The sequence below is a fragment of the Scomber japonicus genome, chromosome 19 (genome assembly GCF_027409825.1).
Source record: "Scomber japonicus isolate fScoJap1 chromosome 19, fScoJap1.pri, whole genome shotgun sequence".
Taxonomy (NCBI): domain Eukaryota; kingdom Metazoa; phylum Chordata; class Actinopteri; order Scombriformes; family Scombridae; genus Scomber; species Scomber japonicus.
Window position 1 is genome coordinate 1,982,332 of NC_070596.1, and position 18,782 is coordinate 2,001,113.

The 18,782-nt window shown below is 39.2% G+C and overlaps 1 protein-coding gene across 1 annotated transcript; it reads right to left on the bottom strand.

Moving 5' to 3' along the window:
* Positions 1 to 11,903: 11,903 nt before the first annotated feature.
* On the bottom strand, positions 11,904 to 18,617 carry LOC128379734 (SWI/SNF-related matrix-associated actin-dependent regulator of chromatin subfamily B member 1-like). Its single transcript, XM_053339361.1, has 9 exons — positions 18,461 to 18,617; positions 17,379 to 17,490; positions 15,967 to 16,075; positions 15,231 to 15,368; positions 14,976 to 15,103; positions 14,719 to 14,885; positions 13,566 to 13,756; positions 13,164 to 13,295; positions 11,904 to 12,677 (listed from the first exon to the last, which is right to left on the bottom strand). Exons 1-9 carry the CDS (start codon positions 18,548 to 18,550, stop codon positions 12,638 to 12,640), a joined length of 1,107 nt encoding a protein of 368 aa, XP_053195336.1. The 5' UTR covers positions 18,551 to 18,617; the 3' UTR covers positions 11,904 to 12,637.
* Positions 18,618 to 18,782: the final 165 nt, after the last annotated feature.

Consider the following 18,782-nt stretch of genomic DNA (forward strand, 5'->3'; position numbering starts at 1 on the left):
ACAGACAGTACATCTGGTAAACCTCTGAAGAGGAGTAGGTTGATTTTTCAGCTTAATATAACATACATCACATTCTGGTCATTTTGAACATATACTGAAGGCTGATGAATTTCATTAAGATGAATCAAAATCCATGTGACTATAACGGCAGCCACTTGCCAAAGTCATCTCCTGCTACAACCAAATTATCCTTTAGAAAACAATGCATTTGTTTTTGAATTTACATGTTTATTCGAAATTTAACTGTAAGTCTAAGTTTACAGGAACAGTCCGCAAATTATTTCCTTAGTTTGAAATGAGAATTCACATCTGGAGACAGGTAGCTGGTGAAATGCAGCCCTGTCAAAGCTTCACTTCTAATCTTTGGTGCTAAAACTCACTACCCAAGTACTTAGTGTTTGTTCATGTTTTAAAAAAGCAACTCCACTCTAGATTGAGAAGGAGCAGTACTGCTGCACTGAACTCTGTGGTTGAAAGGTTCCTGTTTGTAGCAATGTCTGCAATGAAATGTGAAGAGCCATTTTTCTCGATGGAGCATCCACCAGAAGGTGGCAGTGTAAGCAGACTGGGTGCAAGTACGCTTTAATGCATGAAGTTGGAAAACCCAGACAAATCAAGCAACACCTTGCTCTCGAGCAAACTTGAGGCAATTATTAAGGTTTCATTATGGTCAAACAGAATTGGTTGATTCTGTCTGACCATGAAAGTACAAACATGATTATACCTGTTTTGAATGACCACGCGAGAAGGTGGGGCAAGAAACCTGCTGTCAAAGCTTTCCCTTAGACACATCTCGGGTTGAATACTGAGAATTGAGATCCCCATATTTCCTAGATATTCTTGCTGAAATCTTCTCCTGTTTCCTGGGAAATACCTGCTGGCATGTGTCTGCTTGTGTGTCTGTCAATATACAGAAGGCTACTATGTACTGAAACAAACACACCCTCAGAAAACCTCATTAACCCTATCATGCAACTATTCTAAATGTACTCCATGTACACCATTTTTACAGTAATATAACTGGATTGACTTTTTTCCTTGCCAAAATGGCAGCACAATGGCAAAAACTATTGTCAAACATGCCCAATTCAATGTGAGGAGCGGTGTTCAACCCTTCCAACAACAACTATTCTGTTCCTCAAATCACAGAAATAACACGCTGAAATTGATGCATTACAGAGATTTTCTTTCTCTTCCACTCCTCACCAGTCTGGTCAGTCAGTCAAGTAAGAGTAATAGTACATAATGAAGTGACAAAATGTGATTATCAATCTAACTCCTTGGAGTAATAACCTCAGGTCACCATAAGGTGGTTATATATTACTTAACCACGCCTAACAACTTGGACTATAAACTCAATTTTTAACAAGAAATCCCAGGAGACTTTGAAAGTATATAGCTGATATAAATGTATAGGGCTCTATTTTCATGAACCCAATGACATGGGCAGCGCAATGTTAATATTTTCATGACCAGGTTCACTGTGTGCACCTGTTGAGTCTCTACAGAAGAAATAATGACTCTTTTGAAGTTAAATTCACCTTTCTGGGACCACTGATGATCTAGTAATCACCATGTTCTGGCTGTTATACATGCAAAAATATCATTCTGACATGCTAACATTCTTGTTGATTTGTGTTAACTGTACAGAAAACATCAGAAGCGATACGTTTCATGTGCACATGGTTGCACGTGGATCTAGCATGTGGAACAAATACCTGCTGCCTGCAGATGGCATTACAGACAATCACCAGAGTTAAGACAGGGCTGTTATAGTATAGGCTACTAGCTGTGGATGACAGATGCCAGGAAGAATCACTCATTAAGTCAATCATTCAGTCTCACAGCAACGGAAAGAGGAGCATAACATGAATAAAGTGCAGATGATCCAGATTGCAGCGGTACATCTGGTCTTCAACCAGCCCAAAACAGCACATCACTCTGCTGTTCATATCCCTTCACTGGTGTTGCCCGCATCAAATTCAAAACCTTGACACTCGCTTACAAATCAGCAACAAAAACAGCTCCCACCTATCCGAACTCCATTCAGATTTAAAATCACTCCTGCTCACTATGCTCTGCCAATGAAAGGTGCCTGATACTATTGCCACAACAGGGCACTAAGCCGCTAGCTAGACTCTTCTCTTCTGTAGTTGTAGATTAAATGAGTTATCAAAAGCCATTTGATCCACAGAATCCCTTTTGATTCCTAAGAAAAAGCTAAAGACCCAGTTCTTTCATGAACATCTGATGGACTTACAAATGGAAAAAAGAACTGCCTCTATGCTCTCTTTGCATTGCCTCTATGCAATGCATTTTGGAATGTTGACATCCAATCTAACTGACCAGATCCTTGCTTGTGTTGTATGTCTCTTTGGATAAAAGCATCTGCCAAATGAAATTGTAACATAGTAGAAACTGAACCGGAAACAGTTGTGCTTTTTAGCCACGGTAGCATTGATCAGGACTGAAATATCTAACAACAACTAATAAGTAGACTGCAATAAAATTTGGTAGACATTGATGGCACCTAGAGGGTAAATCCCATAAACTTTGGTGAGCCTCTGACTTTTCTTCCAGTGCCACCATGTGGTTGGCATTTGCAGTTTGAAGTGAAATATCTTTGACACTATTGGATGGACTGCTATTAAATTTGGTGCATTCATGTCTCCCCCAGGATGAATGATGCAATAACTTTCCTGATCCCTTTACTTTTCACCAAGTACCATCCCTTGTACCTAGTACCAAGTACCATCCCTTCACTTTTCACATAGTACCATCATCTGTAAAGGCAGTCAAACAAACCACAAAAGAGCCAATTCGTAGTTTTGGCAGCAAACACCATACCTCTGCCTGGCCTTACATACCTATCCTCGCCTTTATTTCCAAAACATGTTAAATGCAATTGTGTTTTGATTGCTTCATCAGTTTCCTTTGGTTTTATTTCCTCTTTGTCTGGCTCTTCTACACCATGTAGTTTGGAGCTTGGCGGTCTGTGCAGCCAGTCATCTCCACACAAGCCACCTCAGCCACTGACAGTCTTCCTCTTCTTCTTCAGGCTGTTCCCATTATGGGTCATCTCAGCATATCATCCGTTTCCACCTCTTTCTGTCCTCTGCATCTTCCTCTGTTGCACTAACCCCCCTACATTTCTTCCCACACCATATCCATAAACCTCCTCTTTGGCCTTCCTCTTTTCCTCTTGCCTGGCAGCTCCATCTTCAGGATCCTTCTCCTAATATAACTAGCATCTCTCCTCTTTACATGTCAAAACCATCTCAATCTCACCTCTCTCAACCTGTCTCCAGACCGTCCAACCTGAGCTGTCAATCTAATATACTAATTTCTAACCTTGTCCATCCCTGTCACTCCCAAGAAAATCTTAGCATCTTCAACTCTTCCACCTCTCTCTCTGCCTCCTGTCTCTCAAAGATGACAGTCATCTGTGAAGTCCACTGAGACTCCTGCCTGATCTCGTCCATCACCCTTTCTATCACCATTGCTAAGAAGAAAGGATTCTTGATGTAACCTCCTACTGTACATCCTGCACCACTCTTACATATTATCTGCCGCTCCCAACTTCCTCATACAATAGCACATCTCCTCTTTCGGCACCCTGTCATATCCTTTCTCCAGATCTACGATGACACCATGCAACTCCTTCTGACCCTCTCTATACTTCTCCATCAACATTCTCAAAGCAAACATCGCATCCGAAGTGCTTTTTCTGGCATGATACTGCTGTTCACTAATCATCACCTCTCCTCGTAACCTAAACTCTTTCCCAAAACTTCATGTTGTGGCTGATCATCTTTATACCTCTGTTGTTACTACAGCTCTGCACATCACTGTTGTTCTTGATAATTGAAAGAAATTGATAAAAGAACAACTGCCATCTCTAGTAAACATCTCCATGCCTCCACTGGTATGTCATCTGGAACAACCATCTTTCCACTCTTGATCCTTTTCATCCACCCTCAGCTTGCTATCTTCCATGCTAATCCATCGCATTTCCTGATTTGCCATCCAGTCCTTCTCTCCTTCCTTGGTCTCCAGACTCTCATAATTGACAACTCACCATATGCCTTTTCATAGCCTTTGCTAACTCTCTCTTCACCTTATGTCGTATCTCCTTGTAATCCTCTTGACTTCATCCCTCTGGTTGTCTCACTTCTTTTTCGCCAACTTCTTCCTCCATATACTTTCCTGTGCTTCTTCATTCCACCACCACAAGTCTGTTTGTCTACCTTCCTCTGTCCAAATAACAAAATACCTTCCTAACTGTCTCCCTCACCACTTCTGTAGTAGTTAACCAGCCATACAGCAACTCTTCACTACCGCCCAGCACCTGTCTTAACTCCTCCCTAAACACCACACAACAGTTTTCCTTCCTCAACTTCCACCATTTGATCTGGGTTTCTGCCCTCATTGTCTTCCTCTTCTTGGTCTCCAAGAAGTCATTCTACCATCCAATGCTGCATAACTACGTTCTCCCCTGCCACCACCTTACAGTCTCCAGTCTATTTTAGATTGCACCTCCTACACTACATTGTCCACTTGTTTTGCAAAATCCACTACCATCTCTCCTACCACATTCATCTCCTAGACACCATACCTGACCATCACCTCCTCATCACCTCTGTTCCCTGTTCCCATTGAATGATATTCATTGACAGTCAGTATTGAAAATCAGCTGTGTGTCCATTTCCTCACGTGAATTTCTCTAAATTCACAGCAGATGTGTGCTACATATGACAACATGAATATATAAGGTGCTAAAACCGATTTCTGTAGGTAAGGTAAACCAGTATCTCTATATATTACACAAAAACAAATACAGTATATTCCAATAAAGTTCAAATAAATCTGTTATTTCCACTATTCAATGCATTTCTTTGGTGTATTTTTATAGAGCCATGCAATAGTCCTCATTATCTGTTGAATAGCTTTGTTTCAGTTCTCTGATTGTTATAGTGCTTTCATTAAAAATGCACTGTATCATTTTCAGAGGAAATTACATTATACTTAACCATACTTTGGTTGATATTATAATCTAAAATATTAACAGTATAGCAAATGTTTTCGTCCTCAAAATCAGAATCAAATCAGAGAAATGAGACAGTGCTTCCCTTACTGTATATTCTTTAATGGATATTACATTTGTATTACTGTTTGTTTACCAGTGCAGGACACTGATGATTGCATTGACTTGTTTTAATACACTGTGGTCTGTCTGCAATGATAGCAGTCAGGTGTAGCTTGGAGACAGTCATGACAACATTGTCTATTTTGATATACCTTCAATATATACTGAACTGTTTGCCTTTTATATTAAATTGTTTCAGTCAATGTGTATTTCTCATGTGAATAAATCTGTAAATGTTTTTTAATTACAATAAAACTTTAAAATGAATAATTAACCATCATTAATGAATCATTAATAATAGTAAGAAATAATGATAAACTTTATTTCTATGGCACTTTTCAAAACCGAAGTTACAAAGTGCTTCACACAATGCAATATTAAGAGTATAACATACACAAAACACAATAAATACTAAACAATACATAAAACAACAAAGAGCAGCAATTATACAGTATTATAAAAATGCCTGTCTGTACAAGTGCATCTTTAAAAGCTTTTTAAAATGAGCACTGACTTGGCTGACTTGATACTGAGGGGGGGTTTATTTGACAGTATTCAAGCAACGACAGTAAAAGTGTGGTCTCCTTTGGTCTAATGTCTGAACCTTGGAACATGTAAGAACATCTGATTTTCAGGTCTTAGTGATCTAATCAATTGAAAGTGGGCTTTAGTTTCTCCCTGCACTTTATATTAACACCCTTCATACCTTTTTAAACATTTTCCAGGGATATTGCTCCATTCAAATGAATAAACAGAACAACTTTCTTCCTACTGTTTCAGCTTTTTCATGGATTTTCTCTTATCTACTGTTTCACACTCTATGCAAACCTTAAAATGTTCCACATCTTGCATACATACCATTATTCAACTTTTAAATCCCATTCATATTTTTTTTATTCAAAACAGCTGATTGAGCTTTCCTAATCTGACACACCAATTTCCCACTTTTACAACTATCAGCCATGCAGAAGAGAAGAAGAGAGGTGTATAGAATAAAAAAATGAAGTCCACATACTGTATGTCTAGAAAGCTCTAATCCAAATTATTTCCAGGTTTTTGTTTCTCCTATCTTGATGACATGAGTCATGCTGCAGTCTTCCTGCTGTGGTTAGATTGCTATGCAGCAGATGGCAGCTCAGACATGCAAGATTTCATTGTCTCCAGTGCATAATAGGAAACAGCTGTCTTGATTTTTCTGCATTGTCTGGAGATACTGGCTTTGTATTATGAGGAAATATGTGAACCGACTACATCAACAGGTAAATGACTGTAAGGTGTATGGCTGGCACTCATACATTGCTGGAGTCCGTGAATGAATACAGTTAAAGATGGTAAGAATAAATAAAAAAACATCACTTGCTGTTATCCTAGATGCATAGATCATGGATTAATTGTTCTGTTACAGAATATTTTAAGCCCTTCATCAGTGTGTACAACTGATGTAATATGTTTCTTATTGTTTCAGTATGTCTAACTAGATGGTGGATGTACTCCAGATGAAATTATTTGGAATTACAATGTGAGTCCATTCTATGTGATGTATTTCTATATGATCGCAACACCGCAGTGACTAGTAATCAGGTTAAATAAGGAACATGAATGGCAGGCTGAATGGCATTCTGTAACAGATGAACATTTAAATCAAGTAAAAGATACATTTCTGTGTGCAACCCTGTATTCCCAAAATGGTTATATACATCTATGATAACACAGCAGGTGATCAGAGTGCAGTAGAATCCCTGCATACAGAATTTCAATAAATGTTTTTTCTTCTTTCCTCTCCCATTAATCATCTCACCAGCCCTCACATTTATCTGCTGACCCTTTGGAGGGGGCCCACCCCTAGGTTGGGAACCACTGGACTAAACTAGCTGTATATAAAGTAGTGTAAACTAGCTAACTGTATATAAAGTAGTATAAACGAGCTAACTGTATATAAAGTAGTGTAAACTAGCTAACTGTATATAAAGTAGTATAAACTAGCTAACTGTATATAAAGTAGTGTAAACAAGCTAACTGTATATAAAGTAGTATAAACTAGCTAACTGTATATAAAGTAGTATAAACTAGCTAACTGTATATAAAGTAGTGTAAACTAGCTAACTGTATATATAGTATAAACTAGCTAACTGTATATAAAGTAGTATAAACTAGCTAACTGTATAAAGTAGTGTAAACTAGCTCCACCTTCAGCAGCTACAACAGTAACATGCTGCTCTAACACTGATGCTTCACTATTAATAATCTAATGATGTCATATATAATAATATATCACAACTTTTACTGTAATACTGCATACTACATCACACTACTTTTACAGTAGTAGTATTTTTCATGCAGGACTTTTACCTGTAAAGTATTTTTTATATATCTGTATTAGATCTGGATATTTCTTCCACCACTAATGATACAGGAGTCTCAGTGACTGATGGTGCACAGGTAATCAGTTAAACTAATTTCTCTCACTAATTTACTCATCACTGCTGTATAAAACTTCAACTAAAATGAACTTTGATGTATGAGCCAAAAAAAAAGTTTTTGCACAAAACTGTCTATCCATTCTGGAAGCGTTATTGGCTGAAGACAGCTCAGGACAGTCCACGTGTCAGTACCAGATCAACCAAAGACTTCTTATAACTTGTTTCAACAGTTCTGGTTTAATTATAGGACAATTTCAACACAAATGTCAAGACAACATAAATCAAGTTTATATCTATTAATTTCCTTTTGTATATATTTTTTTACATTCATTGTTAAAAAAACATATTTGGATCAAACTTGGCTGGGTGAGTCAGAGCCGGCCAGGCCCATACTGACTACACGTCTGAACATCACTTCCAAAAATATACTTTACATGCTTTACCATGTTGTGCAGTAGTGTGGATGGGATAGACTTAACACATATGGAAACTAACTATGACTAAAGAAACCTCCGGAGCTCTCTTATTTAACTTTAGAATTAGGACAAAGTCCAAACACTTCACACACCCGCCTAGATTCCCCCAGTGAGGAATCCAGAGTCTCAAGTGAAATCTCATACATCATGGTATAAAGTCAGTGGAAAGAAGGGGTACGGGGTGATCTGCAGCACCCCCTGGTGGATGGTAGAGGATCTGCATGTTCACAACTATGAGCCGAGACCTACAGGTACATATACAGTAAAACTTAAAGCATGTATTGGCACCGACTATGTCATGCTAGCTTGTTGGGAAGAGTGTTAAACAAAGCTCAATTTGGGGGAGGGGAAAACTGGCATGGACATTTTATGCTAATCACATTCGGTTTTGGGCAAATAACATGCAGGGTTTTTTTTGCATGCAATATAAACATGTTATTGTCACCTATTCTAGGAATAATGTATTTGGATATGAATGCATACTGGGTTTCCTAAACAATCTACATGTCAAATCATCTTCAGGTTTCCAGCTTATGATTATGTAAAGCACTTCAATGTGTTATACTGCTGAAATGCTATCTCCCTGTAAACAACCCTATACTCCCCCCAAAAACCACAAAAAATGGTGTGTCCCAAATGATTCAAACAAACAAAAACAACGACTTAATTCTTGTTAGTTATATTATTATTGGTTATTCTTATGCCATTATGTTATATTAGCTATGGCTATTCTAAAAAATTCTTAATTTTCAGTGAATTTTATGTTCCAAATGTTCTATTTATATAATTATTATTATAACTTTCATAGACAAATGTTGTATGTTCATCAAACTTATATTGTAGGAGCCATAATCATGTAAGATAACATGCATGACCAATGTACACTTTTCAGTATACAGTCCCTGACAAAAGTCTTGTCACTTATCCATTTTGTAGAAACAACAGCGTAGAACCTGACTTTTAATTAATCCATTGGTTTTAGAAATGGCTCATATGAAAGCTAAAACTCTCCCAAATTATGTTTAATGTACAAAAATAAATTTGCTTCACTGAAGAAGGATTGATCATTTAATGAACACAGAAAGGTCAGATTTTGGCAAGACAAAAGTTTTGTCGCCTACATAGAGTAATGTGAAAATTGAACAAATAATTGACTTCAAATACAAAAATATGTTTCATAACATCAGTAAATTAAGTAGTGATACTGTGAGATCCATATTTAATATCTTGTATAACTTCCATGAGCTTGAAGGACCGCATCCATGCGGTTCGGCAATGAATCATACAATTTATTGATGAAGTAATCAGGAATAGCAAAGAAAGCAGTCTTACATGCCTCCCAGAGTTCATCAAGATTCTTTGGTTTCGTCTTCCATGCTTCCTCTTTCATTCTACTCCAGACATGCTCAATGATGTTCATGTCTGGTGACTGGGCTGGCCAGTCCTGGAGCACCTTGATCTTCTTTGCCTTGAGGAACTTTGATGCAGAGATGGAAGTATGCGATGGAGCACCATCCTGCTGCAAAACTTGACCCCTTTTATGTTTGGGAATGTAAGAGGTAGCTAATACTTGTTGATATTTTAGGCTATTGATATTGCCTTCCACCCTGCAAATCTCTCGCACACCCCCATACTGGATGTAACCCCAGACCATGATTTTTCCGCCACCAAACTTAACTGTTTTCTGGGTGAATCTCGGATCCATGCGGGCTCCAGTAGGTCTCCTGCAATATTTGCGCCGGCTGTGATGTAATTCAACCGAAGATTCATTGGAGAAATCCACCTTCTGCCACTTTTCCAGCGTCCATCCTTTTAGCAGGCTGTGGGCCTTGGCAAATGCCACACGTTTTTTTAATTGCCTTTTGTTTAGTGCTGGTTTCTGGGCACTGATTCGGCCATGGAGGCCATTTCGAGACAGAATTCTACTCACTGTCCTGGTTGACACGGGGACTTGAGGTGACCAGGCCTGGTGGAGCTCTGCAGCAGTGGAAAAGGGCTGGCCTTGGATTTTCGAGCCAACAAACGGTCCTCCCGAGCAGTTGTCTTGCGGGGTCTGCCGGACCTGGGCTTGTCAAAAACATTTCCAGTCTCTTCAAATCTTTTTCTCATCCTTTGTACTTGACGCTGAGACACATTGAAGGTGTCAGCCACCTCAGCAGTGGATCTGGTCTTCAGCCTCTTGATAATTAACACTTTGGTCTCAGGGTGAATCTTAGGCATGTTGTCAGAGGTCAAGTTGCAGGTCCGGTGTGCTTAGGTTCTTTTTATACACACCCACTAATTGATTGATCCATTATTGATCACAGGTGAGGCTGTGATCTAGGATTGGGTGCATCATATGACAAGGCAAGGCAAGGCAAGGCAGTTTTATTTATATAGCGCATTTCATACACAATGGCAATTCACAAGGTGACAAGACTTTTGTCTTGCCAAAATCTGACCTTTCTGTGTTCATTAAATGATCAATCCTTCTTCAGTGAAGCAAATTTATTTTTGTACATTAAACATAATTTGGGAGAGTTTTAGCTTTCATATGAGCCATTTCTAAAACCAATGGATTAATTAAAAGTCAGGTTCTACGCTGTTGTTTCTACAAAATGGATAAGACTTTTGTCAGGGACTGTATATCATTAATAAAGTTATTTTTCATAGGGGTGGTGAGTTGTATTTCTGTACCTTTATTAAAGCTGTTCTCTTACTTGAGAGAAATCCTCTTAATAGCCACAATAAAAAACACAACACATTTTAAACAAGTTCCTTTATTGTTACTTTTCATATAAAAAAAACCAAGTCCACTATAAAGGTAAAGCAATTTTACAAAACAAAGATAACAAGAAGCATCAGTACATACGTTTACATCATTCTATGGAGTATGTTCAAGTTGAAAAGTCAACACTTTAAAAGACACCATCGGTTCACGTCAGCTTGGTTTTTTTTAGTTTTTAAAAAAAAATCCTCTGTCCTACCCGAGCACAGCAGCAGTGACACAAAGGCTTAAGCCTGCTGACACTGACAGTGTGAGGCACAGTGCAACACACAACTATGGGAACAGCTGCTTCCCTCATGCACAGCAAACAGTATGAGCTAGCTATGTTTCAGCATGCAGATGAACACTGGTGAATGGAACACATCAGAATCAGAGCTCAGAGGCTACATACTAAAACCACAACAACTCTCTGATTGAATGCAAATACCAGCCTCAGTGTCCAATGACCTGTCTGGACAGCGGTGACATCACCAGGTTGATTTTACACATGCAAACTGGCCATAGATTACTACATGTCAAATTAATCTGATAGTGTTTTTATTTGTAGACGAGTTTGTTCAAGTGACAAATGGTGTATTCTACAGCCCATCTACTGACATCACAGTTACTATGTCAACACTTTTAGTCCTCAAATATCTGCTCTTCTGTTTCCTGTCAGCTCAGACTCACCTGTGTGCTGATGTGTTTAGCCAGTCAATCAAAACACTGATGCACTGTTAGAAAAAGGAGAATTTATTCCATCATTACAATAACACTACCAGACTACCATGACATTTCCAATTTTGATGCCTTTCCTCCCTCATAACAAACAGCATGATGGAGAGATGAGAAACTATGATACGTCATCCTTATGCTTTTTTTTTTGACTGAGTGAAAGCAGCAGCCTACAAACTTGCATATTTGCTTTTGTGAAATGGGGCTTTGGAGTGGTTTTTGTTGATTCCCTGATAAGATCAACAAATGTGGAAATCATGTCATGCTATGCACTGGGGATTATTCTTTTAAGTCTTAAAGTCCTTAAAGTTTGTGGAGTTCCAGACTTTGAGCCTTTTATGCACACTTCATAAAAGTCAAACATAGAGCCCTCAAACACTTTCACACTAACTGTTTTCATCTGCTTTGGTGTTGAAGTTTTAAGCAGAGTCATTTGCTCTTTTATGGGGTAAAATCCACCAACTAATTACTGATGTGTGCGATCAGTTTGACACTACTAACCATCTTTTTCACAGCAGATGTTTTGACCTATAGTAGCTTTCATATTTATAATGACTTCATTCTATCTGACTGCACTGTCAGTGCAGGGCTGTGAACACATCATGGTTAATGTTATTAGTTATCACCAGTGTTGCCATGGTAGCCAGTGAAAACAACCAACCTCTAATCCATAGATGTGATAGAAGTGGGAAGCTTTCAGTTACCGTTGTGATGTCATACACATGCTGTCCAGATCAGTATGTTGTCACACACCATTCATACAGTTACATTAAGCTCAGTGTGTTGAACTGTGATGCAGAGCGTCTGTGAACACTCCTCACATAAATGTTGCCATGACTGATGTGCTGAAGGCAAAATGAAACATGAGGATGGTAGAGTGTGTGTGAGCAGAGGAATGCCTGTGTGTGTGTGTGTGTGTGTGTGTGTAGATGAAAGGCAGGTGTGTGAATGCATTCATGCTAACAGGAACGTCCAGATGCTTTGTGGATTACCTGTGTGTGTGTGTGTGTGTGTGTGTGTGTGTGTGTGTGTGTGTGTGTAAGTTTGCTTGACCATTTCAAAGTAACAGGAGCCTCCAGAGGTCATGTCATCTGATACAGGTTAATGCTACTTTCTACCAGGAGGGGGCGGTGTTGGCCAGTCGTCTCATACGCCTAAAAAAACACATTGAACTCATTATTATTATACATTATTATTCATTATACATTATTTCAACATTCTGATAAAACTGCAGGATGATCTGAACCTCCTCTAATTAGACTGGTATAGACTAAATATATAAACAGATTTAGTGAAGGGAGAACACAGTTATCAAACTAATCTAACACTTATAGTTGAGGCTATCCCACACAATAAATATATTACAAACTTATGTAGAATAAAAGGCTACATGTGTGTTTTTTGCTGCTGCTGCACTGATTTGTAGATGTATTTATATAATTTCCAACATCACTGGATTCAAATGAAAGCTCTGCCTTTTACTTGCCCGTTGCCATGGTGAATTGTAACATCATAAAAACAAAGACAGCTTTGTTCATTAAAGTTTGCTGTCTCCTTCCAGCCGCCAGCTGTGGCATTTAACCCACGGCTCCTGTAACTGCTGACTCAGCAGACCTTCTGTCTGTATGTGACTGTCTCACCTTGTGTTCCTGTCTTGGTCTCTGATCTTCTTCTCCATCTCAGCGTCTGTGAGGGTCTCCAGCAGGGGGCACCATTGGTCTGCGTCGCCTGTGTTGCGGATGGCGATCTCTACTGTGGGCAGCGGGTTCTCACTGCCAATTACAAGCAGCAGCACATCAATCAGTAAGTCACAACAGATTACAGATTACAGTACACACCAAGTACTTCACAACTGTCTGATGAAGTCCTCCAGAAATCTAAAAAGTCACTTTTACTGTTTTCTATGTCCTGTCAATGTTTCTGCTGTTGGGAGGAAAGGAACAATGTGCGTTTAAACCACTGAAGCCACTAATAGTTCTCTGTGTGTGTGTGTGTGTGTGTGTGTGTGTGTGTGTGTGTGTGTGTGTGTGTGTGTGTGTTACCTGAAGGCGTAGGTCCTCTGGTGCCAGCTGAGCTGACCTCGGATGCTGTAGGCAATGGTGGTGACGAACTCTCCACCCAGACCCAGCTCAGAGCAGAGCTTCAGAGCAAAAGACTCTGGGGAGTTCTCCCTCTCTGACATGTCCCACTCAAACTGATCCACTAGAGAGATGTTGCCCACGTGGATGTTCAGCTGCGGAAAACACAACAATGATAAGACATTTTATTTATATAGCACCTCTAAAAAAAACACAGTTACAAAGTGCTTTACAATAAAAACAAGGCACAGAAGAATTTTGGCAGACAGAAAATGTCTAATCTTTGAAATGTTTCTAAGATGTAGAAAATAGGACTGGACTATTGATTTAACATGTGTGTATGAGAAAATGTGCCACCAACATTTGTGCAGTGCTGAGTTGCTGAATGAGAAAAACTGGTTGATATTTTTGGGTATTTGCAACATCTTGACCTATGATTAGACAGACAGGATTTCCCATACCTTTATTTGTTAGTGGCGGCCCAACCCAAATAAAACTGGAAAGCTTTGTAAAGCGTGGTCCATAGACTGTAAAAACAGAGGACTTCATGGTGCATTCAGGTGCACCTCGTAAACTCTGAAATCTCTACGCAAATGGCCTTGAAGGTTGTTTAAAATGTGAAAGTGTATTTTTTTGTATTTTTTCTCTTACTGCAACATTTTAAACCCTTGTGCCTCATTTTAAAAAGTGTTACGCAGGATTCCTTAGGGAAAGGGACATTAGGGACATTTTTGTCCCCAAGACTCTTAGAGGAACAATTGTATCTATGCAGTGTATTATAGACCTATTATAAATTGACTGAAATAAAAATAAAAAAGCCAAAAATGTCCTAAGTGAGGCACACGAGTTAATAATTTGATGCTAAAATCATTACAACAATATCCCATACAAGTCCACAGTCAGCTACCAGCACAAATACAATCTGATTCTGTGGGAAACAGTGCTCAACATAACGTGATGATATATATATGCACACATGGCAGAGAATGATAAGAAACAGGATGAGGTGTTTACTGGTTTCTATCATGCAGGAAATGGTGTGATGTGCAAATCATATCCATGGATACTGTCCTGTTCCTCCACTCTACCTCTGAAGACTCTTTTGTCCAGCACCCACCTTGATGATGACTCTCTGGTCTGCCTGCTCCTCTAGTATACTGTCAGTGGGGTAGGACTCAATCTGCTGTCGGATGGCAGAGGCGATGGCTGGGACGAAGGCCAGAGGGTTCAGGTCCAGGTCATCACACAGAATCTCTGCAAACATCTCTGGAGTCATCAGTTTCTCTGAGAGGAGGAGGAGGGATCAGTGAGGTTAGGTGAAATATTCAAAAAGAGGAGAACTCAAGACAGTAGTGTATGCCGGGATGTTTATACCGTTCATGTTCCATGTGAAGGCATCTCGCAGCTTCTGTCCATCTATCTCCATGTCTAGACGAATGGGAACCAGAGCTTCTACCTGGGCTGCGTTCTCATGGATCACTGCAGGATCATGGTCATCAAAGCTGAGAGACACACACACACACAACACAACTTCACTCAATATAGAAGTCATTCAAAAACATAAAGAGGCTGTTGTGTACATGTTTGTTACAGCTTCACCATACTGATGCAAACAAACAGCTGTCTCACCACAGAGGGAAGGTCCTTTTCTTGTCTCGTCCCATGCGGTTGCGGTTGATGGTGGTGGAGCAGGGCACAGCGTCTAGGTGGTGGGAGCTGTTGGGCAGAGTGGGGACCCACTGACTGCTCCTCTTTGCTTTCTGCTCCCTTTATAGAAAGGATCAGAAACATGATGTTGAGAGGTAAGCTCCAGTGATCCAGTACTGTACTTCCATACAGCTGTCAGACTGAATGACCAGAATCAATGAAGCAGAGGCTGAGATATTCACACTTTTTAGTCTCTAATACACATCAAGCTCCATAAAAGCTGGATCCAACAATTCCCAAAATCCACCTTAATACTGACATTAAATCCTCCCTGGTCTGTAAATGTCAATTTCTTTCAAATTACACAGCTTTCTGTATGATGTCATCTGGGTTATTTTCTGTATTTTGGAGCGCTTCCTTTGCTATAATCAAATATCCAAGGCAGCTAAATATTATATACCTGTAGTACAACTGATTTCAGATTTCATACTTATTTGTTTGGTCCAGAAAAAAACAAACAAATTGAAACAAAATTAAAACATTTTTTGATTGATGTATTGTTTGTTATATTATTGTGCATATATGTTTTGTGTGTGTGTGTGTGTGTGTGTGTGCATATTATTTGTATTGTATATACAGTCTGTAATAATAATAATAATGAAAAGGGGAAATTATATAAAAAATAACAATAATAATAAATAAAGAAGACAGAAGTTACCGGAGGTAAGCAGGAGGCTCTGTGCTGATGGACACCGCCTTGTATTTCTCATCATTACCCTCGAAGATCTCTTCACACTCTGAGGCTTTGAGCAGAGTGACACTGGTGGCTGCAGACACACAAAGTCAAAAAGACACTAACTTAATTGCACATTTTAAGTGGTAAATATAAAGTGCATGAAAGCTTTGGGGCAACATGTTGCACCTCTCACACATCAGAGAAACTAAACATTACATTGACTGACCACAAAACCGTACACTGCTATGTAATCTAATATTATACTCCTGTAGTAGATCCTACTTTTATATGTTACTGTTTACTCAACCCAGTCAGGTTGTAGTTACTGTTGCTGACATGTTTGCTACATGTGGAAGTGAGGTGGAAGCTGCTGTAACTGTAACCACAGCACTACTGTGACATAACTGTGGTAGAGGTTCTCTGATTAACCCTGGAAGCTGTGACTGACCACAAGTTCACACCTCCATCACCTCCTGTATGCTGGAGGATTTTCACTGATCAGACTCTGGGTATTTATAATGGTACATGTAAAAGATGATATTAATGCCTTTACAAAATATTAATATGTTTTATTATTAATAATAATAATAATAATAATAATAATAATCTTTATTTATAGATCACTTTTTAGATGGCAGATGATGCCAGATGGTCCAGTCCCGGACCATCTGGCTCCATTGTTGATTTTCATTGTGTCTCTCTCCTCTATCCTTCCTTTCTCTCCTCTCAACCCCAACCGGTCGAGGCAGATGTCCGCCCACTTCTGAGTCTGGTTCTGCCTGAGGTTTCTTCCTGTTAAAAGGGAGTTTTTTCTCGCCACTGTTGCTCATGTGGGAATGTTGGGTCTCTTTAAAGTTAAAACCTGAAGAGTTTGGTTTAGAACCTGCTCTATGTGTAAAGTGCCTTGAGATAACTTTGTTGTGATTTGGCGCTATACAAATAAAGATTGATTGATTGATTGATTGAGACTTGTGTTACAAAGTGCTTCACACAGAGCATACAATCAGCAGGTCATACTAGGCAACAAAATGAAAACATTAAGACAGTGCAAACAGGCAATCAATGAAAATCAACAAATTCTATAAAATCTGTAAGACTTCAGCAATCAGAGCAATCGATCAAATCAATTACAGTGTCAGCAGACTGACATTTATAAGATCAATAAAAATCTATAAAATATACAAGCACTCAAATACAATAAAATGAAATCTTATTAAAAACTCATTCACTCATTTTACTTTCTACTTTCATTTGAGATCATATCTTAATGTTTAGGCGTTTTTGAAAGTTTCTAGTCTAGCTGGACACTTGATTAAAGCATAAATTTTCATCTGGAATACTTCTATCACCACATAACCTATGGAGCCTCCAGACCGACTGATGTCAGCACTTACCATGTGACGACGCTACAATTTTCTTCCTCTCCTCCACTGAGGCCAGCCGCCTCCATAAAGATGGGTATCTTTTATACAAAGAGCCTCTGAACATACGCAGATAGTTTCCAACCTGGAGAACAGAAGGCAGATGTTCTGTGACTCAAAGTGTATGTGAGTGTTCCTATAGGAGGAAACAAATCTCTACACATGTGTATATTATACAAGTTCTATTAATACACATTCAATAACTGGGTGTGTCTGCATCAGCTTTACACATGTGGTCAACTTTGATTTAACCCTCAGAGCAAGATGCTGCCTCCATCAGCTTCATGGTGGGATTGTGTATTTCTACTGGTTTAACACTTGTCATAGTGTTTAATTTGGTGGTGAAAAAAGCTTCACTTTGGTTCATCAAAGCCCAGAAGCTTTTTCCACTCACTCACTTACTGACTGAGCAGTGAGACAAGGTTGAAAAGAGAAAAAGTTGCAGTTGTCCTTTAATACATCTCCACACATAAAGCCCACAGGGAGCATGAGCAGCCTCTTCTTCACACACATCCAGCATCATCCAGCACACTTCTCACCACTACAGGAGATGTTTCACCTTTACTTTCAAATCAATACGATTAACTCAGTGGTTTGGCTTCATGTCATCTACTGGATCACTCTTAAATATACTGAATCACATGAGCATGACCTGTTAAGAATTGTCATGTTAAATATTAGAGAAAAAAACACGTTGTGACCGTTTAGCGCGTTAACGTGACTTCACAGTGATGCAGCTAACTTAACGTTAGTGGTCCTGTACAACTAACTAGCTGGAATGACAAGTTAATGCAAAACAGCTTAATCAGTCAGCTGTTATTTATTTCTGTTAGAGCAGCATGAATGATAAAAGATGCTTCATGTACTAGTTGTTGACCTGACGTTACCCTGTGAGACCCTCCAGACCTTCGCTGTGAGCCATTTCTTTGTTTACGCAGCCATCAATGGGTGCTTGTTAGCACGCTAGCACCAACTAGCCAGAAGAATGGGTAACTGAGGCTAACATTACACAGCTAAATTAAGCATCGCAAAGCATTAAGTGGATAGTTACATACCTCAGACCCAACCATATAGAAGTCCCCATCTTGTTCTAATTGAAATTTAACTGGCTTCTGGCCAAACGTTTTACTAAGAGCCAATTGCATCTTTACGCAGTCGCTAACAGGCTAACTACACGTAGACAGCCTGCTTTCCTCCAGATGTGTTTCAGGTCTAGGACAAATATGGGACATCAGAGTGTTGAGCTTGAAAATAGCGCGCACTGAAGCTCTTCTGCCTTTAAAAAACACCAACTGAAAGCAGATATGCACATAAAGTGTAAATCGATATTAAAATGATCAGAAATCTTCAGAAAAAAATGCAAAATCCGCGATTCAA

Coding starts and splice junctions, on each gene's coding strand:
- LOC128379734 (XM_053339361.1), bottom strand. CDS start 18,550: ATGCAATTGGCTCTTAGTAAAACGTTTGGCCAGAAGCCAGTTAAATTT. Junction 15,369..15,966: donor GAGCCTCCTGCTTACCTCCG/GTAACTTCTGTC, acceptor CTTTCTATAAAG/GGAGCAGAAAGCAAAGAGGA. Junction 15,104..15,230: donor AAAAGGACCTTCCCTCTGTG/GTGAGACAGCTG, acceptor TGTGTCTCTCAG/CTTTGATGACCATGATCCTG.